Genomic DNA, 27,796 nt, shown 5'->3' on the forward strand with positions numbered 1-27,796 from the left:
TAGGTTATGACCTTTTAATTTGATAATCAAAACAAAATTGAATTTGAGCAATTTATAGTTTTATTTTATAAACAGAACTATTCTTTCGATTAAACCTTCATTCGATTTTTCATTATCAGCAAGTCTGGTTAGTTTGGTTAGGTTATGACAGTTTAATTTCATTATTAAAAAAATATAAAATTGAATCTTAGGCATTTATAATTTTATTTAATGAACAGAAATAATTTTTCGATTAATAAACCTTCAATAGTCGATCAGAAGCTCTAAATGACACTGTTGGCAAAATTAATCCTGAAAAAAAAAACAAATCGTGCGACAGGGAGGAGTACAGAGAGGATAGAGAGTGAGAGAGACAGACTCACAGACAGTAACAGAAAGAGAAAGTCTACTCCACTGGGTCCGGTTCTTGCAAGGCTCACGGGACGCTCCGTGACGTCATATTGATGGCACGTTTCCCATATTCCAGTTTCAGCTTTCCAAGATTACCACAGATTATCGGCACTGTCTTAAGACAGTGTCGTAGTTGTCGTCTGCTTCTGCAACTGTCAAAGTTAATTCTATCAAACTGATTATTCTAATCTGGACAATATTAGCATTATTGCCTTTTCAGATAACATGAACAGTGTTACTAGAGAACCCGTATTTTGAGTGCTTGGTTACTGGACTATGAAAATATTGATTCCGCTAAAAATGTACAGATATAGATTTTTAATTAATATCGTTTTGGTTTTCAATTCTGTATGTTTTATATTCAAAATTTTAATAAATTTATGATCATTAATTTAAATTTAAATAACTAAAGTGCAAATTAATGAGCTGATGTCACCTGTCTGCCATGTTATCTTGTGGGATGTCTGACACTAAAAAACCCTACTTGCGACGTTGCCAATTCTACCAGGCCGCGGCCTGGTGTTAAAGGTGGCCGTGGCGTATTCGTATCCGAAGTTCGAGTTCCAAAACCACTAACCAGATCCACTAAATTGGACAATGAATATAAATGGTTAAAATATAAAAGTGTGAACGTCATGAAATCGTTCCTCTGAAATCAAAGGAGTAGACGTCATCGCGCCTTTCATGCAATTAATGGACCCCTTACGAGCGACCCACGACACTGTGACAAACAGTGCAGAAGATCTGAAGTAATCGTTGAAAGATGGAATTATGAGAAACGTGTCATCACTATGACGTCATGAAGCGTCCCATGAGCCTTGCGGGAACTCGACCCATACAAATAGGATAAAATGGCATAATTTATAATTGCGAATGTTCAAAAATGAATAGGGAATACAATATTATGGGATTTGGGAAGGAAATGGTATTGAATGGAATGGATCATTGTATTGGATAAAATACCCCCGCCGCAGCAAACCTGCAGACTAAGCGAATTTCCATTTGACTGATTGGATTTACACTGAAATGTCTACTTAAAAATATAACATTTATTCCAAATTTAAATAGAATTAGTTTAACAAGTACTTAGGTTTGCTGCATCAGGGAGGGTAAAACTGTTTTTTTTTTGTAAATGTTAATAGTTAGTAAGAAATAAAAACATTTTCCAAATTTGATCAAAATATGTTCATAAACAAGCTAACTACAACAGTTTACTTATTCTCCATCAGAATAACATGGGAATTTTAAATTTACAATTTTTTGGAATTTTCTCTGTAACCATTAGGCGCATAATAACGCTTCAATATACTAAATTATTTGTTTTTTTAAGCTCTACAAAATGGTTTGGAAATAAATTGCTAAATTTTATGTTTTTTGGGTCAAAAATGGGAAAAACCTATTTTTACCCCATAAAACCCCCCGTAAACCCCCGTTCCCATGGTCCGATCATGCTGGATCGCGAACTCGTTCGAATAAACGTAGGTTTACACGTTTGTACCAAATTTCATCAAAATCGGATCATTTTTGCTCGAGTTATCGTGCTAACGGACACATATATATATATATATAAATATATATATAAATATATATGTATATATATATATGAATTTGAACGGATGGTGTTTTTGGCCTCTAGGGACCTCAAAACGAAAAAAAAATCGGTCCCACGTCCAGGTCTTACCATGAGTACTACGGTAATAGCTTATTCCCTATATGGGAAATTCGCTAAAACAGAAAGAAAAGAAGCGACAATCGAAATCGAATTGAGCCAATTCGATCGAGCGAGCCGCGAACCCCTGCCCGGGCCTGCCACTGCCCCCCGTTATTTCATTTCCTAATTCCTATTGGCAACAAGTAAATAAAGAATATTGTAGCATAGTAAAATAGTAACAAACAAAAAATAATTAATTCATAATGTAGTTGTTCACACACGTACTTTCCAGCAATAACAAAGAGTGGAATTTGTAAATTAGACTATGTGTTTTTACCTGGTATTTTTCTCAGATGGATGAATTAATTGAATAAGTGAGTATTGAGTACTTACTTAGAACCAAGGAAGGCCTGGCATAGCCTATGCACGTCACGCCTAAATAACTTAGCATGATTATTAGCCTATTTCATTTTACTAAGTTACCTTTTATTTAAATATTATTAATAGCCTTTACTAAAACTTTTACACGCCTGTGTTAGGAGTTTTAAAACTAGACTGAGGACAGGTGATTTTTTAATGGACCTTCAGAGTAACTTAAGCTTAGGCCTAGAAGTTCAAATTTATTACCATTTCTTTGATAAGGTACACATTGCTGTGAATTTACTGAAGTAGCCATGAGTGTTAAATTACCTGGATCTTACCCATAGGACTACAAAAGATGTTTTTAGACTTAGATGCTAGGGCCTGTTACCATAGGCTCAGGCCTATAGGCTAGGTCGGTTTCACCATTAGAAATTAGGCTAATTAGGCCTAAACTCTTATTTTATAAAATATTATTTTTTGCTGCCTTAACCCTCCAAGTGTCCATAGTTTAGGCCTTAATGTCCACCTATTTTTGGCGCATTTGCTAGGTTTTATTAAAACGGATCTGAGAAGCTTAAAACGATGTTAATTCTAATGTTCTATATACCATTTTGTTTGGAAAATCATGGGCTTCAATATTATATATAAAACATAAGGAACATTTTTTCAAAAAAAAAAATTTTTAGGTAAAAAAAATATAATTTCAAAAATTTTCAAAAAAAAAATAAGTTCGCGCTCAATGAAATTGTATAAATTATAGGCCTATAAATATTTGAAAATAGCCACTTTGTTCTAAATTTTATGAGGATTACAAATATATAATAATATAAGGAAGTATATTTGCAAATAAATAAGTTATGGGCAAAAAACTGATTTCAGTACATAGCGTTTAGCTAAGAATGCATAGCCTAACCATAGCTAGGAATCTGGCTGATAATTTACATCAATATCACTACCTACTTCTTCAGGATCATCAACCAGCACTTCAAAACCACTTAAATCTTCTTATAATGCACCACGTATATCACTACTTTTGATTTTTAACACTAAAACAATGATAAACGTAATAAAACACATCAGTCATCGGTCCGGGGGAACCTAGCTGTTTACAAATACACGCACGTCAGCTGTCTGCTACAATATTTTCGGAACTAAAATGAATAGCGCTTAGAGACAGACCTCTGCAGAAAGCTTAGAATATTACGGAAAGAACGATACCTAACTCGATCCAGTTCAATCCGATTCAGTCAGTTATAGAGCCTTCGCCGTAAACGATGTCTGCTTGTCGAAAAATCGGCAAGTAACACTATACAAAGTGTGGTGCTTGCCAAATTTTCGTCAAGTAACACTGGGAGGGTTAAAAAACACGTAGATGATACGTGTCCGGTAACTGGACGTGGATTAAGCGTCCGGCAGTTACTGTCATAACCTAACCTAAGTTAACCAACAAAACTTGCTGATAATGAAACAATCGAATGAAGGTTAAATTCTGTTCTTAAAATAAAATTACAAATGATGAAAATTCTTACAAAAGATGTACTTAGGCCTATGGTTAAGAGGAAGTGGCATTCAAAGCGAAATCTTTGACAAAAAGTTAAAATAGAGGCCTAGTCGATGGGATTCGAACCACGGATCTCTTGCATATCAGCCAAGCACTCTATCCACTACACCACCATCACCGATGGCTGTACATCAAATTGTTGTGGTAATGGCGTTCCGGGTCCCCACAACCCAGTGACGTCACTGCTGGACGCCTAATCCAGGTCCGGTTACCATATCCTCTGTGTAAAGACTATAGGTAAACACTGTGATCCAGTCACGGTATTTAGAAAATAGTAATCTTACATGGCTAATCTCCGTGATGTACTTAGTTTTTAAAAATATAATTTCAATATCGGGCTTAAAATAGGATTATAGGCCTAACAAAACAGTCACATATATTAATTCTAAATCTTATTGTCTAGGCTATGTAATATAAAAATATAAAAACAAAAACTTAGCCTAGGCTATTCCATTTACCCCTTTCATAGTTTGAGTCATTAAGAACCTTAAAAAAACGACTGTTTCAAGAAACGTCAACATTCAAACTGATAACTTAAATGAACCAGACGACTTGGCATCAAAGACATTTAAAATAAACTCCAAAAGTTGAATTTACTTCTTGTTTGATGCTCAGACGTCTATGAACAGCAATATAATTGTTATTGGCGAGAAAAAACAAGTATCACAAAATTTGCTGTAGTCACGGTATATGGGTTGTTTAGGCTAGAAGTATCTTAGTTAAGATCCAAGCTTAAAAAAAACTTTACCACACTGATTCAAATCCCGAATAATAGCGAATAAGTTAATAGTAACAGTTCCACATCACAGACACATGGGATTTTTATCCATACGTCCAAAACAATAATCCTGCTCACTGGGCGAGAAAAGGAAAAGAAAGGAGTGTGTTTCAGTGATTTGTTGAAATCAAAGTAGCCAATCTTGAAAGTTGTGTTTAGGGTAATGCTGGCCAAACCCTTAACAATAAAGGTTGTATTTCAGTTGATTTCAATTTTTTTCATTTCAAATTATATATTTAACAAAATAAAAAACTTTTAGAACATTTTAACTTGATTTGGTTTGTAAAATTAAGTACCTATAGTTCGGCCGCTTAGAAAGCGACCTCCTCCAGCATTGGTTTAGCATTAGTGCGCAGGTCGTTTTCTAAGCGGCCGAACTATACTAATGTCTTTCTTTGTGTGTTCCAGGATTAGGCCTACCATGAGCAAATTTCCGCTGATCCTTGTAATGTCATAATGACATTAGAAGCTGAAGGAGTTGGTTGTTATTATTTATGACATGGGAATTTGTAGTCTTCGGACCTTTTTCCTGACAAACTGTGTGGTCCAGTTGGTAAGTAAAGTCAGCTTATTTTGTTCCAAGACCAGGTCTTACTCATGATTAGTAAAACTGTCAACTTTCTAACTTTTATTTAGCGTATAACTTTTTGATCAGCATTGTACCGGTATGTGTTTTTAAATTTACGGAAAGTAAATAAAAGAAATGTCTTATAACACTTAAAACATATATTTACGCTTATACTGTTACTCACAAGACGGTAAATATACAAAAAAGATGGTAAGTGGTGATCGATTCTGATTGGAATCGAAATCGATCACCACTTACCATCTTTTTGTATATTTACCGTATAAATTCCCTTCAATAATATATATGACTGTACTAGTTTACCTTCCTCCATTCAGATTTTAAAACAAACTATCCATTTGTATAAAAAATTAAAATAAAATAATAAAAAAATAAAATCTAACGTTTAGCAAGGTATTTAAAGTCTTGGGAAAGCTGACTACTGAATATTTCAATTTATCACCTTAGGCCTACCCAGTCAACTAATTGGTTGAAACGTTCAAAGTAGATAAAGTGAGTAGGCCCTACTAGGTGTCTAAAAATAGAAAATACACCCATTATTGAAAATATATAGCCCACTTGTGGGCTGCCTAACCAGCTTCCTCACACTATTATAAAACCCTACTTTACTATTAAAAAGCTATTAAGAAATTTTGTGAGTGTAAATTGAAGCAATTGTTGTTGTCACCTAATGGTATCAGAAATAATTCCAAAAATATTCTAAATTTTGAATTCTTATTTTATTCTTAGGGGAAATAAATAAATTCTTGTAGTTTGCTTGTTTAGGGATATATTTTGATAACACTAGGAAAATTTGTTTAGGCTATTTCAAACTTTGCTAGTATGGTATATTAACATTTCAATTAAAAATGTGCGTTATTACCTGCCCTGTAGCAGCAAAATAAATTACTCTTAAAATCAATGTTTTCTTAATATTTTCTTGTAATGGTATTTTGTAATGGAAAAAAACTGTTCTGTTGCAGATTCTAACAGCTTGCCGTCAGGTTTTCGACTTCCTTGGGTACATGTGGGGACCAATTTTCTCAAACTTTTTCCAAATAATATTTACAATTTTTGGGTTTTTTGGGGTTTATCAATATCGTCCTAAATACATTATCGTGGTAAGTTTTGGTTGATTTAATTTGTAATACAATTGTATTGCAAAAAGTAGGCTACATAGTTATTGTATAAAAAGGACGAGATCCAAAGGGTTGAACAAGGTAGACTTAAATAAACAAGCAGTATTATACAAGTTGTGCCCCAGATACTGTCTAGTTTATATTGTGACACAGTTTTAATAGAAAATCTTAATGTGCAGTGATATACCGTATGTTGTTTTATGCATACGTTTTTCTTTTTATGCAAAAGTTAACTGAATCTCGTATACCCACAGTAAAAATCATTTGTATTAACCAGCAATGGTCACAATAGTGTTATTGCCTAGTAGTCAGTTTTGGGGTTATAAATTAGGCTACCGTTATATAATAGAATTTGAAATTGTCTTTCAACACTCCTTCTGTTTTTATTAATGTTTATGTATGTTTAGTTTATTTACTGTTCACAAGACCAGCTATTGTTTATTTTATTATGTTACCCTTATTTTATTTGGTATGCAATTTTAATTTTCCTTTCTTAACTTTGTTTTAGTATTCAGTTTGGTGTGTATTTTGGTGCAGTTGGAATATTTTCGTTGTCTGTTTCTATTTGAATCTGTTCGGACTGGATAAGGTAATAAATTGGATAATTAGTAAGATTAGTTAATTTATTTGATTTTATGTGTTTTTTTTAACCTAATGTGATAATTTTTATATTTGACTTAAAAACATTGCACTATACACACTAATCAGATTATTTTACTGTAACGGACATAAAACCAAGAAAGATTCAAGTTGGTAGACTTACCTAAATGATGAAGAGTTTGTCCTGCGAGAAGAATTACAAAAACATACCAAATAATTAGAATATTTTTGTGTCAATGAAAGTAATTACCGTACTTTCACTTTCAACCACGTAAGGTTTGAGTTGGGAAGAAACATGTTTTTACGTCCAATCTCAACCAATACCTATCTCAAACAAAAGTCCTTTAGCCAGCTACCTGAAAAACTTAAGAGCTTAAAATCATGGCTTAGTGGTTTTGTCATATCATTACCCTTATAATAGACTCATATATAGATCCCTAGTCCACCAAGGCCTTACTCCAGAACCGATTAAATAGTCTACCAACACTAGATTTGAACACAGAGACACATACACTTTTTCTTTCAATATTAAATTCAACACAGAAACCCTAAAACCATTTTATTTTATAATTTCATTGATCCCAAATTGAAAAAGCTAAATTAAAATGTAGCATCTGTCAATCATTTTTGTGTATTTCCATATAAGTTATTGTTACCATCCTTTATCTTCCCAGTTTCCATACATTGTGATGTTTTCTGAGTAGTGAGTAAATGTATGATCTGTATCTGCAGGACAGTGATCTGCTGAGTCTAGGCACGGGCAGTGTCAGTTGGTGGGAGACGGGTGGTCCAGGCTGTAAGCCTGTGTTCCTGGCCAACCAATCACTGGAGGGGGAGCCGTGGCGACCGCTGCGGCCAGACTTTGTCACAGACTGTCTGTTGCGTTACGATCACCTGGAGGCCGGCCAAGCCATCCTACATCTCCTCACATCGGTTAGTAGACTGGGCGTATCTTGAGTGTCAAACAGATTATTGCAGTCTTTTTCCATCACGATTAGTAAAAACCAAGTTTTAACAATGTTTTAGGATCAGCGCTGGTGATGTTTTAGCGCCAGGTGAAAAGTTATCAAATCATTACAAGAAAAGTACACAAACTGAGCCGAAAAATCATTCTCAAAATAGTACAGTAGGGTTAAGATTCCATGAACCAAAAAGTTGTGAAAATTGAGTTTTTTACTAATTGTGATAGAAAATGTCCGTAATAATCTGTTAGATTTTAATGCTTTGACGCTTACAAAATAAGTCAATTTTTGCATATCAGTTGGTTGAAGGTATACTACAGTAGTAACAGTATTATGCTTGAGAAGCTCAGATAAAGTTCCCTTTAGTAATCTTTGCTTCGTGGTTACACCTAGGGAGCAAATTTAAAACTACAATAGTACCAAGGAGGAAGGAAGAAAGGAGGGCCATGTACTTGCCATGTGGGGTTTGGAGATACTGTCATATACTGCTGTTAACTTTTATGATACAATTCACCACTGTTAGTTGTCGAGTACGACTGACCAACTGAGCGCAAAGGGTTATGTTTTGTCTGTGTTGTGTTTGATTTAATGTGTGATTACTGATTATGTGTATTAGGAACAGGGTGTCTACCAAACCGGGAAAACCGGGAATTGTACTTAATTTTTTACTGGCCATGAAATGTACGGGAATTGTCCTTAAATGCCAGACTATGTCCTTAAATTTTTAATGGGTCATAATTTTATTGATCGCTAGTTGGTTAGGAGCACATAAAAGGTTTATCAGATGTTTGTTTACATTTTCATAATTTATTACTAGAGTAATTATGCAATAAAAATCCCATTAACAATCTCAAACCCATTAATATTTTATCACGACAATCAAGTGTCAAGTCAAGTACTTCCAAGAACTGTTGACTCAGTTAGCTAGCTCATAAAAGTTGTATCACTTTTATTCCTTTACAACTTCTGTTTTTATTACTAGGGCTTATTATGAGATTATATTATGAGGAATTATTATGAGATCCCAAACCTATTTTATCGTGAAAATAATAGCTTTATAATGGCTGTTAAATTTCACTTCTTACTTGTACTTGGCTTGAAGATTCGCCATTGCCTAGTGCCATAAAACTGTTTATGGTTTCATATTAAACATGTAAATAATCTACAGTCTTATTTTGTAAGTTAACCCCTTTTTTATGGATGTTTTATCTTTCAATTGACAAAACTACAAGCATTGTTATTTGCATGAATGTTTTATCACTATATAGGCCTTCTTGGTTTCAAATTATGTCATTGCATTTTCTGTATCTTTGTCTTATATTGTTGGCTATTCAGGTTTAAATGTTTTTTGTTTCCCATATATTTATTTATTGAGTTGTATGCTTTAAGCAATCTAAATCTTAAGAACTAGAATGATGATAGTGACTTTGCTGCTATTATAACCTCATTGTTTGTTACCCAGTTTATTTAGGCCCTCCTAAATAATTAGGCCTAGGCCTGGGTATTTTGATTCTTGAAAGAGCTGTAAAATATATTAAGAAAGTGTAATTGAGCCTAGATAAACAACTAATGATTGCTATGTGTCGATATTAACTTTGCAAATGAAAATACAATAATCTTACTCTGTGCTTATTGCTTATTGGTAGCCGCTTACCATACCTTGATTTTGTACTAAGAACTGAGCAACAATATGCATTAAAGAGATTGCGTTTCTCTGTTACACTATAAAAGTTTTACCTAAAGTATAGGTAGGCCTATGCTTGTTTACTGTCAATAAATTTCTATTTTGGAATTTTTTTTACTCTTAGGCTATCTATTATTATTTACTCTTCTCTCTGGTACAACTACAGTTAATAACAAGATTAATACAGTTTGACCAATCAGGAAAATTATTCGGTAGGCCTAATGACACCGACAAAGGTTACGCCAAAGTGCCCTTAAATGTACGGGAATTGTCCATGAATTTTTTATCCAGAATGTAGTAGACACCCTGTAGGAAGAGTAATCTAGAGCAAAGTGTTTTATTTCTGTGGGATATGTTGATATAAAAAAATACTATGCAGTTATTGACATAAACAGCTTGGACTTTCAATATCTGCTGTCTTTGTCACTCACAATTAATTTGTATTTTATCTCGTTAGCTATCACTACATGCTGTAGACTAAATTGAATTTTAATATAAACAAATATAAATATTAAATTGGCTAAAGCAAATTGTTTAAGTAGTGATTCCGGAACTAATACCAATTGTAGACAACTTTGAGATATCTACTTTATTTGGAGATACAGGATTTATTTTATGTAAGATAAACCAGCCTAAAAAAAGTGGTCTTCATAATTTTTGTTTTGATTTTGTAAAGTTTTGGTTCTATTTTTTTGGGGTTTTGATATGAAATATTTCTGGTTTTTACCATCTCTATAGTGAACAATTGGTAATTTTATATAAAAAGTAACTGAATCCTTCCTAATGGTAGGTATTAAATAAACTATTTAATGCATTTATTTACCAAACTACCATTGCAAACATAATTATAATTCATAAATTAAACTGTTTTATGCCAGAAAAATAGGAAAATTGCACAGTAAATTAATTTTTACGTTAGCAGAATTAGTGGTCTAAAGGTCTTTCTTTGGTCTTAAAATATTTTTACTTGTATTTGTATCTATGTATTTCTTTTAAGGTAATATTGCACCTTTTGTAGGTGGGAAAAAGTATTTGTATCATGGTTTATAAAATTAATAATTGTTGATTATGATTCCTATTATTTATTTGCAGGTTTTTGGTTTAATATCGGGAGTTATAATTGCCTGGTCCTTATTTGATGAAGATGATACATGTGAGTATATTTTATAGTATTTATTTATTTTTATATAACGTTTTTTTATAATGTTCATTGGCTTAGGAATTAGAGATATTTTTTCTTGTCCATCGAATAGCTGGTTTTTTTTATCACTATAGAAAGTGGGACTACCTATCAAGGTAGAGCCTGAAAAATGATCAAACTAGTCATGGTGTCAAGTAATTATCAGTTATCTAGCTAACTAGTCAATTTAAGTTTAAACCCTTCTAAACACATTAAAAAACTACCATATTAAAGATAAATGATGATCTAACAACAAAAATAAATATATAAAATGATATTATAGAGGTGTGCTAGCCTGACATTTTCAGTCAAGCCAAACTCGAGGTAATATCGTGATTATTGCCAGCGGACATGGAGATATCATCTTCTGGGATCACTGCAAGATCCAAAATATCTTCTACAATTACGCAATTATCATCACTGTCTTTCGGGTCCGTCGGTTGCGGATAATCATGAACATCTCCTGCGGCCGTTTATTCATCATCATCAGCATTCGAAACACATAATTCGAAACACAGTATAGAAACGTTATCGTTATCGACTTTTGACGATTGATTCTCGATACCGATACCAGCGGCCAAGTATTAGTGGTATCGAGAATTGACACATCTCTAATAATGAATATAAAATAGTATTAACTAACTTCAATAGAAACCTCTTAATATTTCTAGTACAACTCCTTGACAATGGCATAGCTTCCTCTCATATAAGGCTGCTGCCAATATTGTGGGAATGTCACACTCTCTGATTTTTTTATAGCTTTATAGATGTATAGAACTTACTTCTTTCACTTTTGTAGTGTGTTACAGCATGTTCTCTTTGCATAAGGTATTCTTAATGCTTGTGTTCTAAAAGTAAAAGAAAGGATCACTAATTAAAACAAATAATCTCATATAACTATTAAATGATTATAGTGCATTGTAAATACATAGAAATCTAATCAATGCTGTCATTTACTCCTTAGCGATCAAGTTTTACACTTAAATCACTTATTGTATCAAATCAACTGCCAATTTTTCAACTAAGATAATTGTGTAAGACCAAATCAAATTAAATTCCAATCAAATTTTAGGTCAGTTAATCATAATGGTTTGACCAACTAACAGGAGAAAAATTTTTAAAGCCATCTCAAAATGACACTTTTTTAGAGTTTATTTGAAACTCTACTACCCATTCAACTGGTCTTGTTTTGAAAACTGTTCTTGTATTGTTGTTTTGTTACTGTTCTCCTAAAAAACTGTAAATGTAATACTTTGATTTACTCTTATGCGATCCTTTGTTTTACGCAGCTTAGTTAAGTATTCCATGCATGTTCATAGTTTTCTTTAAAAGGTAAACAAATTGGTGTGTTCTGTTTAATTTCTTGTTCTAGCTTACAGCCATCTAAATATTAACAATGGGTTGCTTGCTAAGTTTGAATTGAATTTGGTTACACATAAGGATTTCTTTCTACTAATAACTAAATAAAAAAATAATTACAGTAGACTCTCGCTCATCCGGATCGGCCTTGTTCGGACTCCCGGTAGTCCGGATCGGCAATCGTGATTTTTTTTAGCAACACAGTACAGTAGAAGTCCGATTATCCGAGCAAAACGGGTCCGAGACTACCTCGAATAATGAAAAAAAATCGGATAACACAACAGTAAAAATTATTACCGGTGGAAGTGCATATGCCTGGGCTATCATTACTGTGGACCTGGAACAAAATTCGGCCGAAAAAATTATGACCGGTGGAAGTGCATATGTCTGGGCTATCATTACTGTGGACCTGGAACAAAATTCGGCCAAAACAATTATTACCGGTGGAAGTGCATATGCCCGGCTATCATTACTGTGGACCTGGAACTAAATTGAAAAAACGGCTATATACAGTACTGTGTATTTGCTCGACTCTCGATAGTCCGGATTTTTCGTAATCCGGACCGGACGTCTGCCACATTAGTCCGGATGAGCGAGAGTCTACTGTAATAAGTTCTATTAGAGCAGTTTGGAAAGATTGTCTGTTTTGATTCATATAATTGGAATCGATAAGTGCCAAGCAGTTTTCTTAATAATCACAGTACTCTTTTTATTTCCCATGAAAAACAGTTATTTTTGCACTTAAGGTATTTATTAAGCTGATTATTATATTTACTTTCATTTTTACCCAAGTTTCAATTTGGCTGTGGTTTGTTTAGAATCTAGATTAAAAATAAATTAATATTTTTGTAAATATATTTTCAAAGGGAATTTCGGCTCTTATGTAGCCTAAAAATATGTTTTAAAGCAATAAAGATACACATTTTTTTGGGAAAGGGCTATTTCCTCAGACTTTTTTGCAACTTTCGCAGATGCTTGTTTATATAGAGCACTTTGCTATAGGCTATTCTTCCTTGGTGGTAGTTACACAACTCTCTGCATGCTCACTTTGTCTCTCTTTTGTAGTTGACTTTTTGGGTGAATTTGAGTCAAAAAGCCCTCAGCATCTAGCTCTACAGCCCATGTATGTGCGCCACGCCACTGTGCCTTCTGCTTCCGACAGTCTTCTCACTCTCACGCGGAGCCTCAACAAACACCGTGCATGTCAGTAGTGCGGCACAAATGTTGACTTTGTAACACCACTAAAATACAGTACACCCTCTCTTAATTAACCCTCCCGGCATGGGGACCACCTCGGTCAGATAACGTAAGAGGTAGGATAAAACAAGCAACTATTGAAACATGGACTTTCTGACGGTTTGAAACCAAACCCTGCTGCCCTTGATCATCAGGATTTTAAGAAAATAGCTGGTTTTATTCAGTAACAAATATACATCACACTTAATTCAACACTCATCCTTCACTCATATTTAGGTTAAAATATGCACGTAACTCACAATTGGATATTGTGTAAATAAATGGCCTATTGATGTAATATAAATGCCAAACTCAGCTGCAAAAGTAGTATGCAAAAGAGTCAAAGAGCTGCAAAGGGTTGTCTATTTACATATCAGTATCAAATGCTCTGGATAAGACAATCTCTCCCTTCTATTCACTTTTGAATAGAGAATATTTTGTCTAGGGAAACACACACACAGTTGAATTTCAATCACGGTGAGAATTATTTCAGTATTTATTAATACAGCCACATATTGAAATAAAATGGATTAATCATGTACAATCACACTTTAAAATTTACTTTTATCCAGTCATGTTTCTATTTATATTGCTGTGATAAGTATGGTAACGGAAGTCCCTAGATTCCTATAAAGGATGGATCAAACCGACCAGTTTTAAAATTCAGAGCAGATAAACTGATCATTTTATTTCAGTCCGGGCAGAGGTGGTTAATCCTAGGTCGATTAAGAGAGGGTCTACTGTAACCTTGTATTTTATAACAATATAGTATTTCTTTGTAAATGATTTGTATATAATCTATTGTAATGCTGTAGAACTAAAAACGGTTGTATAGTTTATGGGTATTGCTTTGTAGATGTTCTGTAAATTATAAGAAGTGATATTTTGGTAGAAAACCTAATAGATAATGAAAATTGCTAGTGAAACATTTTATGGTATTTGGCTGTGATTGTAGTTATAAAAATATTTATTTTTTAGGTAAAAAATCATGTAACCTTTTAGACTGATTTTAAATTGTAATCGCCTTTTAATATACATAAACACAACACACATCAAGATCAAGATTCGTTGATGTTGATGCTTATAAATTAATAAAAAAAAAACTATAAGCCAAAAATCCTTCAATCAACTAATAACAGTAGTTGAAGTAAAATAAAGTTAAGTTATTAATTTAGACAGTTGCTTTTAAACAATAATATCTCCCTGGTCACAAAAGTATGGACTAAAACAATATTCACTTCTAATTGATGTGAAAGATAGGAATGTTGCATTATGATTTATGTGTTTAGTCTGAAGAACAAATAGCTGCGAGGAATTCATTTTCCAAAATTGTATTTTTATTTTTACATTCAGTCTAAGTATTTGTTGTAAAAAATTAATGTTAGTGGCAATAGTCCTATTTGTTGAGTTGCTTTGGACACAATGAAACCCAGATATAGTTGTTTCTAAAGTATAACACTAAAATATTTATTTTTCCCATATTTTTGACCTGTTTCTTTACTGTTACAATTGGAAACCAGGATCTTTGGACAGAAAATAACTCAATAGGTTATTTTTGGACTATTAAGAACACCTCTCATTTCAGTACTTTCAATAATACAGTAGAACGTCGATTATCCGAATTAATTGGGGATTGGGGTTGTTCGGATAACTGATTTTTCGGATAATCGGTCATTGACAGGAAAAATACGGGGAACGGGAAATGACAGGAAGGGATAGCGGCCGGCGGCGATTTGCCGATTTCGCGTCTGTGGATACTGTACAATAATATAAATTTGATTAATTATAGAGATGTGCAAGTACTTGAGATTTCAAATTCGAGTCGAGTACGGCCTTTGAAACTCAAGCTTATTTTTTAACTCGGCAGTTTCGAGTCGAGTTTGGTTAAAATTGGTAAAAAAATCAATATTTGTTAAAATGTAACTTGTGTTTACGTGAAATGCTGGATAATATTTACTACTGTAGATTCTACAGTAATACAATTATTTTTACATTGTAGAAATAAGCAAGAGGTAGTTGTCCTAACCTATTTTTTAGCTGCTATAACAGAATAGGTCAACTCAAAGCAGTCGCCGGCGACTGACTAGTGACTGGCAATGAAAAACAATAGAAGGGAGGGAGGGGTTGTGCAATGACCTCGAAGTGAGCGGGCATAACACTGAATGAAGTAGGGGTTTGGGGGAAGGGGGAGGGTCAGACCTTTGAGCTATATTTAGACTTTCACCACTTAGCAGCCGTGCGGCGGCGTAGCGCTACGGCCAGTCGTGATTGGCGCGCGATTTTATTGATTTTTGCTTCTTTCTTCCTTTCGGTTAACCGACGTTTCGGATGACCGGGCTTCGGATAATCGACGTTCTACTGTATTACCATTCATTTAATTTCTCTCCATCCTCTTTTTTAATTACAGGACTGTTGAAGTTTTTTTCCCAAACTGGGTCAATCTAGATTATATGCGCATTTGCACTATTCTAGATTAATTTGTTGTTTGCACCTTGGTGAAATGAATGCCAGTGGCTTTTTCATACTAATAGTTTGTTAAATCCTATCATATAATCCAACTTTGTATCCAAAGTGTTGTGCTTACTTTGTCCCATTGTAATGAATAATTGCCATTTATTTGAACTTGAGTGTAAACAAATTAATACAGTTGTGATAATGGTCGTGTTATTGGTTTGATCAGATGTTGAAAACTATTTGTTGCAATTAAATCTTTTTGTTTTATTCTCAGCACTTTTCTTCTTTTTTCCCGTCAAAAGTATTTAAATTGCATGACTTGTTGTGAAGGTTAGTTACCCTTCAAAGAATTATTCCTCTTCTATTATCTTGGTAGTGGAAAGGTTATGCTAGCAATATTTTATCAGCTGTCAGAGATTTTGTCTGTTAGTTGTTGAATTTTTTATTGGCTGAGTTGGTTAAGACGTAACCACATTCTAAGAGAAATCTTAGACAAAAAGTTAATGTCACTGGTGGGATTCGATCTGGATACCTCATGGACATCAGTCAAGTATGGTAACCACTACGCCACGAACACCAATGACTTCACTTCGTATTGTTGCGGTAATGGTGTTCCCTCAAGGGAAGAGTGACGTCACGCCCCCCACTCCTTCGCTAAAGAGGTTCTCATCGGTTTCTGACCAGGAAAATGAGACGCTATAGTCATCACGGAATGGTTCCGTGATAAGGTTTTTGGGCCTATTCAGCCGAAGTCTCCAATGGGTTAATTACTGAATTAAGTTTGTAAAATACTGAAATTTACTTTTTATGATATTACACAAAGTTGAGCCAAGACTGTCATTAAATCGTCAAAAATTACCCTTAATTTGCCCGATTAAATGTTTCTTTAAACTTATTTATAAATTGCTCAAAATATGTTGTAAATTGAAATGGTGGAGAGGGAAGTAGGAGGAGTGAAAAAATGGGTTCTGCTATTTAGAAAAATAACTGTAGCACAATATGCTGGTCGGAAAAAAAAACAATATCAGAGCAAGGTATATAGTACTAAAACTCAGAACAATAAAATAACTATACCAGACTGGTATAGCTCTTGGTTAGAAACAAATCAATTTTGTCAAGTTCTTTTGGCACAACTTAGACCTCCACAAGTCGGGGCAAGGCTACTTACTGCTGGAGGGTACCTGGCGTTCAATAGGTACAGCTCGTGACATCTAAGCTGGCACTTGGCCGATCGCTACTAGTGTCTAGTTTAAAAAAAATTATATGAAGTTGCTCAAGTACATAATACAAGGGGAGTCAACCCTGTGAGGCAGCGGAAATGTTTGCAGTCCGGTCTTTTCCCTACCTCCACCCTCCTCCTACCTACACTGCCTGCGCTAGGCCAAGTACCAGCTTAGATGTCACGAGCTGTTAGAGATACCAGAGAAATACAATATCCCAAAGCCATTCTATCCTCAGCCCATTCCATACAATACCTTAAGTTGGTCTGACACAGACAGTAAAATAAGAGGGAGGGGGTAGAAAGGTGGAAGAAAATCAGACTGGAGACAGCAAAAAAATAAGGTTGACATAATATGTATTATTAAGTGGGAGGCACTTGGCTCAATAGGGATATCCCTGGTACGGGAAAAGTGTAGGGAATAAGAGTGGCTGACTGTGCAATTTGTACGAGTTGCCCATCTTCAACTCATTTATATCTGTGTTTAATATATTACATTCATAACATTATAAACTAATATAGGTATATCATCAAGGTTCAGTTTAAACTGTCATCAATAATCTGAAATCTTCTAAAGTGGATTGAAAAATAGTATTATGTAAGATGGAAAATAACAAAGTATACTACTCTTGACATCCTGCATGATCCTGCTCCAGGATTCAGGCTGAATTTGAATAATAATCCTGTGATTGGGCTTCTTTATTGACATTATTGCAAAATTAATTATTTGTATTGTTAAGAGATTTATAAATTTAATTATCTTAATACTTTATTTTAAATACTTTTAATTGAAATGGCGCCCATACAAAGGTAGGTATATTAAGCCAAGTATGAATGGAGGTAAGTAAGAACTCTGTAGATAAAAGTAAAGCTGTATGGGCAGTTGTTATGGGCTAGGTGTCCTTAAAAAGAAATCTAGTTTCAGTAATATTGAAGACAATAATTGCATAATTGGTAATGGCACAGAAATAGCTGAACACTTTAATAATAAATTTGTCAACATTGCGAAATTTAACTCTGCTCTCTTCAATGAATTAGATGCCCACAAATTTCTTAGCGATACTAATCTCAATAATCATTACATACCTCATTTCAACTTTCAGCCTGTTTCCAGAGAGAATGTTGCAAAAGTAATTTTTACTCTTAAAAACAAAATGTCAGCTGGTTGGGACGAAATTCCTGTTAAACTGATAAAGCAAACTGCCAACATTGTTTCTGGACCTTTAAGTCAGATAATAAACCAGTCTTTTGAAAGTGGAATTTTTCCTTATCAGTTAAAATATGCTGATGTGAAACCGCTTCATAAAAATGGCAGTAAAACAAACTCAGATAACTATCGCCCAATTTCCATCTTACCAGCCTTTTCTAAAGTTTTTGAAAAAATTATTACTGAGCAAATTTCTTTTTTCCTTGAAAGTAATAACATTTTTGTAAAAGAACAATATGGCTTTAGATCAGGACGTAATACAACTCAGGCTCTGTCTGACTTCTGGGAGGTCGGCTGCAGCATTGATAAGTCTCAGAATGTTGCTGGAATGTTTTGTGACTTGTCAAAAGCCTTTGACTGTGTTGTACATAATATTTTATTTTCTAAGCTTAAATTTTACAATTTTTCTCCAATTGCTTTGAAGTTTTTGAAATCCTATCTTACAAACCGCTTTCAAAGAACTATTATTTTTAAAGATAACATCTATAACTTTTCAAAATGGAAAATGATCTATTGTGGTGTACCTCAGGGCTCTATATTGGGACCCTTGTTGTTTTTAATCTATATTAACGACCTGCCTTTTAACATAAACTCAAAGCTTGTTCTATACGCAGATGACACAACAGCTATATTAAAATCAAACAGCCCTAACAATTTACAAAATTTGATAAACCAAACTTTTGAAGATTTAAACAAATGGTTCAGAGCAAATGGTCTGAGTCTAAATTGTTCTAAAACTCAAATTGTCAGGTTCAAAACTACTCATGACAGAGAAAACATCGAATTAAATATAAATTTTCAGGGGGAAATTATTAATGAAACGTCATCTACAAAATTTTTAGGTATTCAGGTACAAAACACTTTAAATTGGGATAAATACACATCAGTTTTAGCTAATAAACTAAATACAGTCTGTTTCCAGATGTCTGTCCTGCAGCATGTTACTGACCTCAGAACAAGGATGATTGTTTATTATGCTTTGTTTGTGTCAAACATGTTGTATGGAATAGAGTTCTGGGGCAGCTGCTCAAATGCCGAAACCATTTTCAAAATTCAAAAAAAGATCCTTAGAATTATGACATTTTCAAAGCCTAGGCAATCCTGTAAATTATTATTTAGAGAATTGAAAATATTAACACTTCCGTCTGTTTATATCCTGCAAACATTAATATTTATTAAAAAAAATCTTGAATATTTTATGAATGAAAACCATAACCATAATTATTTAACAAGACATCGAAATGATTTACAACTGCCCATTCATAGACTTACCTCACTAGAAACCCTTCCACAATACCTAGGGAAAAAACTGTATAATAAACTTCCTGATAATATTAAATCATTAGAATCTTTTGAAAAATACAAAAAAGAAGTTACCAAATTGCTGCTTAATAAAGGGTATTACAAAGTTGATGATTTTTTAAATGATGTATATATTTGATTTCTTAACATATTGTATAGTTATTATAGTTGTATGTATTTTAATTGTCCATGACCATTTCACCTGTTTCCCAGCTATGCTGGATCTGTAAAACGTTATGTGAAAATAAATGATTGACTTGACTTGACTAGGTAAATGTAGGATGAGTGGCGCGATATTGTAGTCTTGTTACTGACTATGGCCGACATATTCCTTAGACAGTGACTGATAATTAATAGCCCATACAGTCAACAGCAACTAAGGGACCTACAGTTTATAGTGGAATCCGAACCACATTTTGCCTTGTAATTTACGAATTGGTCTAATTAATAATTATCAGGACAGTACTTGTGCCTATAAATATCCACAATTTGTGACCTCCGAGTGGCTGGATTATAGAACGATGCCAAAATACGGCTCTGTCTGTACTGTGCCAAAGTATTTCAATCAGCCTATCACACTTTGGCAATAAGCAACAAGTTTGTTTGTTCTTTCAAAATAGTATAGGGTTTTAATGGCTTCTTAAAGTCTTGAGAGGAAAATAAATTAGCAAAAACATATATATAGTCCAGGACCTGACTAGGGTTCTGTGTGCATGTCGTGTATAGTGAATTTTACTTTTGCATTTCAATATAGGTGTCTTAGGAAGTGTTTTCCACTCGGGTGTCAAGTTCGCACCTGGTACGTTTTCGAGCTATGACGTCATCAAGATGGCGGCTCAGCAATTTTTGAATGCGTATATTTCGCGAACCGTTTAATGGATCAGGATGATTTATTTTTTGTTTGAAAGATATTTTTACACCCTATCTTTCTTGTATTTACACTTTTGTTGTAAACTTAATATTTATCTCACTATATTAAAAAACGTGTTTTTTATTATTATTATATTTATTGTTTTGCTTATAACTTCTTAACCGCTGATAAAATCAAATACCACCCATTGCAAAAGTTGCAGATTTGTTTTATTCTATACCCTTTCCAATGATACCAAACAATATGTGATTAGACCTAAAGATAAAGCAAAGAGATTGAATAAATCGTAAACGAACACTGAAAGTGGTGTACGTTCCGGGAAAGATTTAGTCCTGGACATGACTAGAATTCTGTGTGCATGTCGTGTATAGAGAATTTTGCTTTTGCATTTCAATATAGGTGTCTTAGGAAGTGTTTTCCACTCGGGTGTCAAGTTCGCACCTGGTACGTTTTCGAGCTATGACGTCATCAAAATGGCGGCCATTGATTTTTTTAAATCGTATATTTCGCAAACTATTTGTCGGATCGGAATGAATGTTTTTTTGTTTGAAAGATAATTTTAAATGCTACCTGTTTTACATTTACACATTTGTTGTATGTTTAGTACATTCTTCGTAATTTTGCAAAAACCTGTATTTTTAAATATTTTTGAGTTGTTTTTGTTTGTAACGTTTTATTGATACAATTTATCAAAAACCACCAATGAAAAAAGTTGTAGAACATTTAAAAATCTTTACAAAAATACCAAATTTGATATGTTTTACTCAAAAGATTACGTCAAGAAACTAGATAAATCTCATAAAAACACCAATTTTGGCGCAAAAACGCCTATTAGTCCGGCCTCTAGGGCAGTTCGCAAGTCTTATTAAAAACAGTTTCGCCATTCAATGTTGATGTACGTGTCTAGATAAGGGTTTTCAACTCGGGTGTCACATCTGCACCCACTGCAGTTTCCGGTTATGACGTCATTAAAATGGCGGAAAGGGCTATATTAAAAATAACGATATTTTACATACCATGTATTGGATCGGAATGAACTTTTTTTTGTTTGAAAGATAAGTTTACATGCTATCTTTCTTACATTTGCACTTTTGTTTTATGTTTAGTACATTTTTCGTAATTTTGCAAAAACCTATATTTTTAAACATTTTTGTGTTATTTTTGTCGATAACGTTTTATTGATACAATATATCAGAAATAACTTAAAAAGTAGCACGTTAAAAGAGCTTTACAAAAATACCAAATTCGATATGCTTTACTCAAAAGATCACGTCAAGAAACTAGAAAATCGTACAAAACAACCTAATTTTGCGCAAAAACGCATATAAATCTCAATCCATGCAAATGGAAATTCGCTTAGTCGAAAGGATTGCTGCACCGGGGGTATTTATATAGTGGAAACATTCCTATGGACTAATTACATTGATTTGTTGTGCTTTTATTTGCATAAAAGAGGGTAATGGTCTTATTTTAAGTAAAATAGCTGGTGAAATCGTAACATGTAGCAATTTTTAAGACATCATAACCGGAAACTGCAGTGGGTCCAGACGTGACACCCGAGTTAAAAACACTTCTTTAGACACATACATCAACATTGAATGGTAAAACTGTCTATATATGACTCGAACACAGCCATCGATGTCGGATTTATATGCGTTTTTGCGCAAAATTAGGTTGTTTTGTACGATTTTCTAGTTTCTTGACGTGATCTTTTGAGTAAAGCATATCGAATTTGGTATTTTTGTAAAGCTATTTTAACGTGCTACAACTTTGTCTATAAGTTATTTCTGATATATTGTATCAATAAAACGTTATCGACAAAAATAACACAAAAATGTTTAAAAATATAGGTTTTTGCAAAATTACGAAAAATGTACTAAACATAAAACAAAAGTGCAAATGTAAGAAAGATAGCATGTAAACTTATCTTTCAAACAAAAAAAAGTTCATTCCGATCCAATACATGGTATGTAAAATATCGTTATTTTTAATATAGCCCTTTCCGCCATTTTAATGACGTCATAACCGGAAACTGCAGTGGGTGCAGACGTGACACCCGAGTTGAAAACACTTATTTAGACACGTACATCAACATTGAATGGCGAAACTGTCTTTATAAGACTTGCGAACTGCCCTAGATGCCGGACTAATAGGCGTTTTTGCGCCAAAATTGGTGTTTTTATGAGATTTATCTAGTTTCTTGACGTAATCTTTTGAGTAAAACATATCGAATTTGGTATTTTTGTAAAGATTTTTAAATGTTCTACAACTTTTTTCATTGGTGGTTTTTTATAAATTGTATCAATAAAACGTTACAAACAAAAATAACTCAAAAATATTTAAAAATACAGGTTTTTGCAAAATTACGAAGAATGTACTAAACATACAACAAATGTGTAAATGTAAAACAGGTAGCATTTAAAATTATCTTTCAAACAAAAAAACATTCATTCCGATCCGACAAATAGTTTGCGAAATATACAATTTAAAAAAATCAATGGCCGCCATTTTGATGACGTCATAGCTCGAAAACGTACCAGGTGCGAACTTGACACCCGAGTGGAAAACACTTCCTAAGACACCTATATTGAAATGCAAAAGTAAAATTCACTATACACGACATGCACACAGAACCCTAGTCAGGTCCTGGACTAATAGGTATATTTTGCAAAAGATTAAATTTTGAATTTAATTAATAAACCCTATCATTACCTAATGTGAAAACACAGTATGGTATTTTTTTCAAAAAGAGTTTTTTGTCATTGTTTTCTATTCAGTCAATTGTATGAGAGACTATGACGGTAAAAAAATATACATATGTCAAATATATTTCTATTATTAAATATGTCAAAGATAGGCAGAGTTTTTGCAAAGAAGTGATACAATAAGAGAAGAAATAATTAAAATGAGCTCAAAACCTGAATATGATACTGTATACCTATGTTGTCCCTAGGTTGCTGTTTCGAACCTGAGAAAAGCCAGAAACTTTTTGATTGTTTGAAATTTGATGCAGCTGACTTTGATCATTGGGCTAAAGGAGAATGAAATGATAACTTTGCTATTGACTTAGATCAGCTAATCAGCACCACTCAATTCTCATCCTTCACGAATCCACCCCTTAACACACCCTGGTATTTCAGGGTTGTATGAATCCAATGTATGTTTTTCTTTGTTCACTCTTGAATCAGAAATAGAGACTCAGCACATCATGGTTTTTAACAATTTACTTTTAACCTCTCTGTCGTTTTAGCTCCACCCGGTAAAAAGAAGAAGGTGAATGAACTGCCGCCACTCTACTCCATAGAGTACAGCATGAGACGTCCTTCAGATGACAATATTCACGAACCGGAAGGTAAGTCTGTCTGTGTTTGAATAATGTTTAAACAAAAATGTCTTAAGCAATTATACACACTTTAGGCGTACCAACAAAAGGAGAAGTAGAACAACAATTGAAAGAGTTTAGAATCACATCATAGTTTCACTAGGCCTAAGGATTGTCGTTTTGATTGTTTCAAGGTTGATTCCTTGCTCAGCCAAGATAAATATCTTCTTAGTGAATGTAATTGACTATGGTTTAAAGGTCTTCCTTTTTATCCATGCAATCCTTCGACCACCTACACTTGTGACAATTATTTCTGGGCGCAATATTACAACAAAGAGTTTTCAGAAGATCCTGAGTCTCGGTTGTCTTCCCCACGTCCCATGACTCCGCGGCGAGTGAAGCGTCGCAGTGTCAACTCACGAGGAGTGCCTCTACAGCGGCCGCACTCTTCACATCTGTCGCACAGTCAGCGACACTCACACTCGAGGTCGTCGGCACGCTCGTCTCAGCGTAGACATCGAGTGTCCCATCCCAGTCCGGTCACCCGGCTCATAGATCAGCAGCAGAAGCAAGGTACATGAACCTCATGTACATGTTTTTCAACACTATTTACCCCCAAATAATAAATTTGAAAAACAGTTTATTTTGGAGGATGACATAAGCTGGGTACCTTTAACGAAATTTTCTGATCAGCTGAACGTATAATGGTTGTAGTGTTCACTGAGATTGGATGGTGAAGGTTGTTAGTGTTATCCCTTGATATAAGCCCCTTATTAAAGGTGCGATTCTTAACAAGATCTGCAATTAGATTCTAGATAAGAAGAAGTTATATTATTTAACGTCTTCTTATCCAGAATTTAATTTTCATATTCATTTAATAATGGTTCAAAACAAAAGTGGCCAAATCTAAAAATCACCTCAGTGTGAGTAGGATCCCTAGCCGTCCAATTGCCATCCCATTAATTCTTCACTCGTTAGTAACCTTCCTAAACCAGATACCTTTATTACTTATTCTATAATATTTGGTATTTTTCACTGATACATACATTTCTTCAGCATTAAATTGGGATCTAAAAATAAGAAACTAGAACTATATAATGTTGTTTATGATATTTTAAGTGGACATCTCAAAATATATGCTTCAGAGCCTATCAAACTTATCTGATGAACTGCAGCATACTTGTTTTTTTACTAATCCTAATATATATTAAAAGTTTTTGTATATATTTTTTTATTTTTTATTATTACTTAATAGGTTTCTTGGCTATAGATTGTCCCACACTTAAGAAATCCTTGTAACTTCTCCATTGAACTGAGGTGTCTAGGTGATGTAAGATGCCAACATTTTAGAGACAAATCGTAAAGTGAGAAAAAGTAGTGTTGTAAGTGAACAGTGTCTACATTGCTCTGAAGTTGGAGAAGAGTAATGATGTCTGCAACACTGTCATCTTACATCGACGAGGCAACACGTTTCAACCCAGAAGTCACAGGGATTTCTTCTTTGGAAAACTGCCATGGAAGTTTACATTAGCCAAGTTTCTTATCGAGTTTAGATTATTTTATCTCTAATTCAATTATCTTAAGCTTACTTATCAACTGGAACTGTTTCTCTCAGACGTCAGCAGACTGGTGGGTCACACCAACCCAATGTACCAGCAGAGCTCAAGTAACTCGCTGGATCTTGACTGTGACCGGCCGTCGTCTGCGAGGTCTGTCTACTCCAACTACCACGGCACTCGAGCATTCACATACACAGCTCAACCACCCTCCACCTTCCTCAGCCGAGGACCTCCCGCCTACTCTCCTGACAAGACTGAGACTGTCATTTGAATAATCAAAACAAATACTAGCGATAGATGTAAAAATGAGTTAGGGTAATGATTTCATCATCACTGTAGATTTTATTATTTAGTGCAAAATGTTAAACTTAAAAGTAGGCTAATTTATTTAGAGGGGAATAATTAACATGCCTTGAGAGTCAGCATCCCAAGTGTGTGGGGATGTCTCCTCCCACCTCCCTTCTGGTGACCCACTAGCGAATATCTTCTTTGCCTGTGTTTCTGACCATGGGATAACCTTGAGGGAAACTGTTATTGTAAAAAGTGTAATTATAAAATCCTCCTGTTCGTTCTCCAACTGCTGGTAGCTTTGTAATTGTTAAAAACTGAACCTGGGGGCTGTCCATGACCGTTGGGCTTCAATGAATGGTAAAAAATGGCCTAAAACTAAAAATAACCAAATTTTTATTAACAATGTATTAAAACTTGTTGCTAAATGCCATGGTATTTTAATGAGAAGTAAAACAACTAAAACCATCACTAACTCGCATCTTTTATGTAAAACAAATTGCATTTTTAACTTAGCCAATACAATGTTTTTTTGTTATCATTTTGTTCCTGAGAAAAGTGTTCTATTCCAGTGTGTTTTTAAATAAGACCTACAAACTTCTCTATTAGTGTACACCAATTTAATAAAATCTTCAAGAAAACGTACTCACAAGGAATCACCAAAATGTATGACATTAAAAACAAAGTAATACAGCTGAAAAAATGGTAAATTTACACCTCGTTTGTACATACAAAAACCTTTATTTCCTCTTTTTTTTAGAAGAAAATGTCAAAGCATAACGTTTAGCAGTGGCGTAACTAGAACATGGCTTTGGGGGAGGGATGGTTGAGCTCAATAATAATTCAATTCAATTTAAATTAGTTAATTCAATCTGTACTCATGCGTGGGGTCAGGGGCCTTCCCCCAGAAAATTTGGAAAATGTAGAACTCCAAACTCACATTTTCAGGCATTCTAGAGGTGTAATCACGTTCAATAAAGAACTAAAAAAATCAACCCAATTGAGGCTGTCTCTGGCCGGACAGATTCAGGAAATAAAGTACCACTATCGGTTAACACACACTCACTCGTTATTGTTTTTTACCGGCCGTCTGCCTGATTTGCAACTTATTACAGTTTCTCCAAGTTTTAGACTTGGCTTACATACCCTCCCAAGAGCCCTGACACCATTCCGAATAATAATACACAATACACAACATTTTACTAAATAACATCAATACTTTTCAGAATGACATGGCTTATTTAATATTTGTTACAAGTCTATACAATTTTTTTTTGTTTATGTTCTTTGCTTAAATGAAGGTAAACTATCATAATAAAAAGACAAGAGGACAGTTAAAGGCCTTTCCTCTTTGACATTTTATTAAACTACTACAAGATTACAGAACAGAACTAGAACACAGAGTAAAAAACTAACGTAAAAGCCAAGCCGTCTGGCGTCTTAGTTCTTCTCACACATGCCTGCAGTGTTAACCACTCAAATTTACTCTTACTGCCTGGGTGTATTCATTAATTAAATCTTTTAAAATTATTTTACTATCCAAATTAACTAAAAAATTATTGAATTAGATTAATAAAACAAAATCAAAAATAAATCATCTGTTTCAGCTGTAAACTTCACGCAACTGTATTTTAAAGAAATAAGATTGCTGTGATAAAATAATTATTTTTATTTTAGGGTTCTGAGGAGGGGGTTCTATCCCCCATCCCCCCCCCCTGTAGTTACGCCACTGACCATTAGGATCTAACCTGAAATGGAATATATATATATATCCACACACATACAAAACCGAACCTTGGAACTAATAAAAAGAAGCCTTCACATTTTTCAATTACTTGGATGAGAAGTCCACTTGCACTATTTAAAGTCAATGGTCTATCACACTTCAGTTTGTAGATCTTATCCCAAAAAAACTTTAAATATTATTTACCTAATAGCTGAAGCATTTGTCAAAAACTTGTCCTCCCAAAGACTATTTTTGAAGACTAGAATGTAAATAGTGTAAAAAGTGATTGTACATAGTTAAGAGTTTTTTATAACTACAGTTTTGTAAATATAGCAATTCTTATACAACTAAGTGATGTTTTACAATTCCCCCCCCCCCTG

General features: G+C 33.9%; 1 protein-coding gene across 5 annotated transcripts; it reads left to right on the top strand.

Annotated features, from left to right (window-relative positions):
- The first annotated feature begins 2,185 nt into the window (after positions 1-2,185).
- Positions 2,186-27,753, top strand: LOC128988806 (sodium/potassium-transporting ATPase subunit beta-1-interacting protein-like). 5 transcript variants are annotated; one of them, XM_054410463.1, is made up of 10 exons: positions 2,186-2,415; positions 5,152-5,296; positions 6,292-6,429; positions 6,956-7,036; positions 7,780-7,980; positions 10,786-10,846; positions 13,298-13,435; positions 23,772-23,873; positions 24,189-24,416; positions 25,459-27,753. In XM_054410463.1, the coding sequence occupies exons 2-10, from the start codon at positions 5,243-5,245 to the stop codon at positions 25,671-25,673; spliced, it is 1,218 nt and encodes a 405-aa protein (XP_054266438.1). In that variant the 5' UTR covers positions 2,186-2,415; positions 5,152-5,242; the 3' UTR covers positions 25,674-27,753. The 5 variants fall into 5 exon arrangements, with proteins under 5 accessions (XP_054266438.1, XP_054266439.1, XP_054266441.1 ...); XM_054410464.1 differs by having other exon boundaries at positions 24,192-24,416; XM_054410466.1 differs by lacking the exon at positions 13,298-13,435.
- Positions 27,754-27,796: the final 43 nt, after the last annotated feature.

The sequence above is a fragment of the Macrosteles quadrilineatus genome, unplaced genomic scaffold (assembly GCF_028750875.1).
Source record: "Macrosteles quadrilineatus isolate MER2022 unplaced genomic scaffold, UCM_ALF_1.0 Scaffold_3__2_contigs__length_128488019, whole genome shotgun sequence".
Classification (NCBI taxonomy): domain Eukaryota; kingdom Metazoa; phylum Arthropoda; class Insecta; order Hemiptera; family Cicadellidae; genus Macrosteles; species Macrosteles quadrilineatus.

What these genes read in the sequence shown, in the direction of transcription:
- LOC128988806 (XM_054410463.1), top strand. Translation starts at nt 5,243, where the DNA reads ATGGGAATTTGTAGTCTTCGGACCTTTTTCCTGACAAACTGTGTGGTC. An exon ending in CAAACTGTGTGGTCCAGTTG is followed by an intron (nt 5,297 to 6,291) that starts GTAAGTAAAGTC and finishes GTTCTGTTGCAG; the next exon opens with ATTCTAACAGCTTGCCGTCA. An exon ending in TCCTACATCTCCTCACATCG is followed by an intron (nt 7,981 to 10,785) that starts GTTAGTAGACTG and finishes ATTTATTTGCAG; the next exon opens with GTTTTTGGTTTAATATCGGG.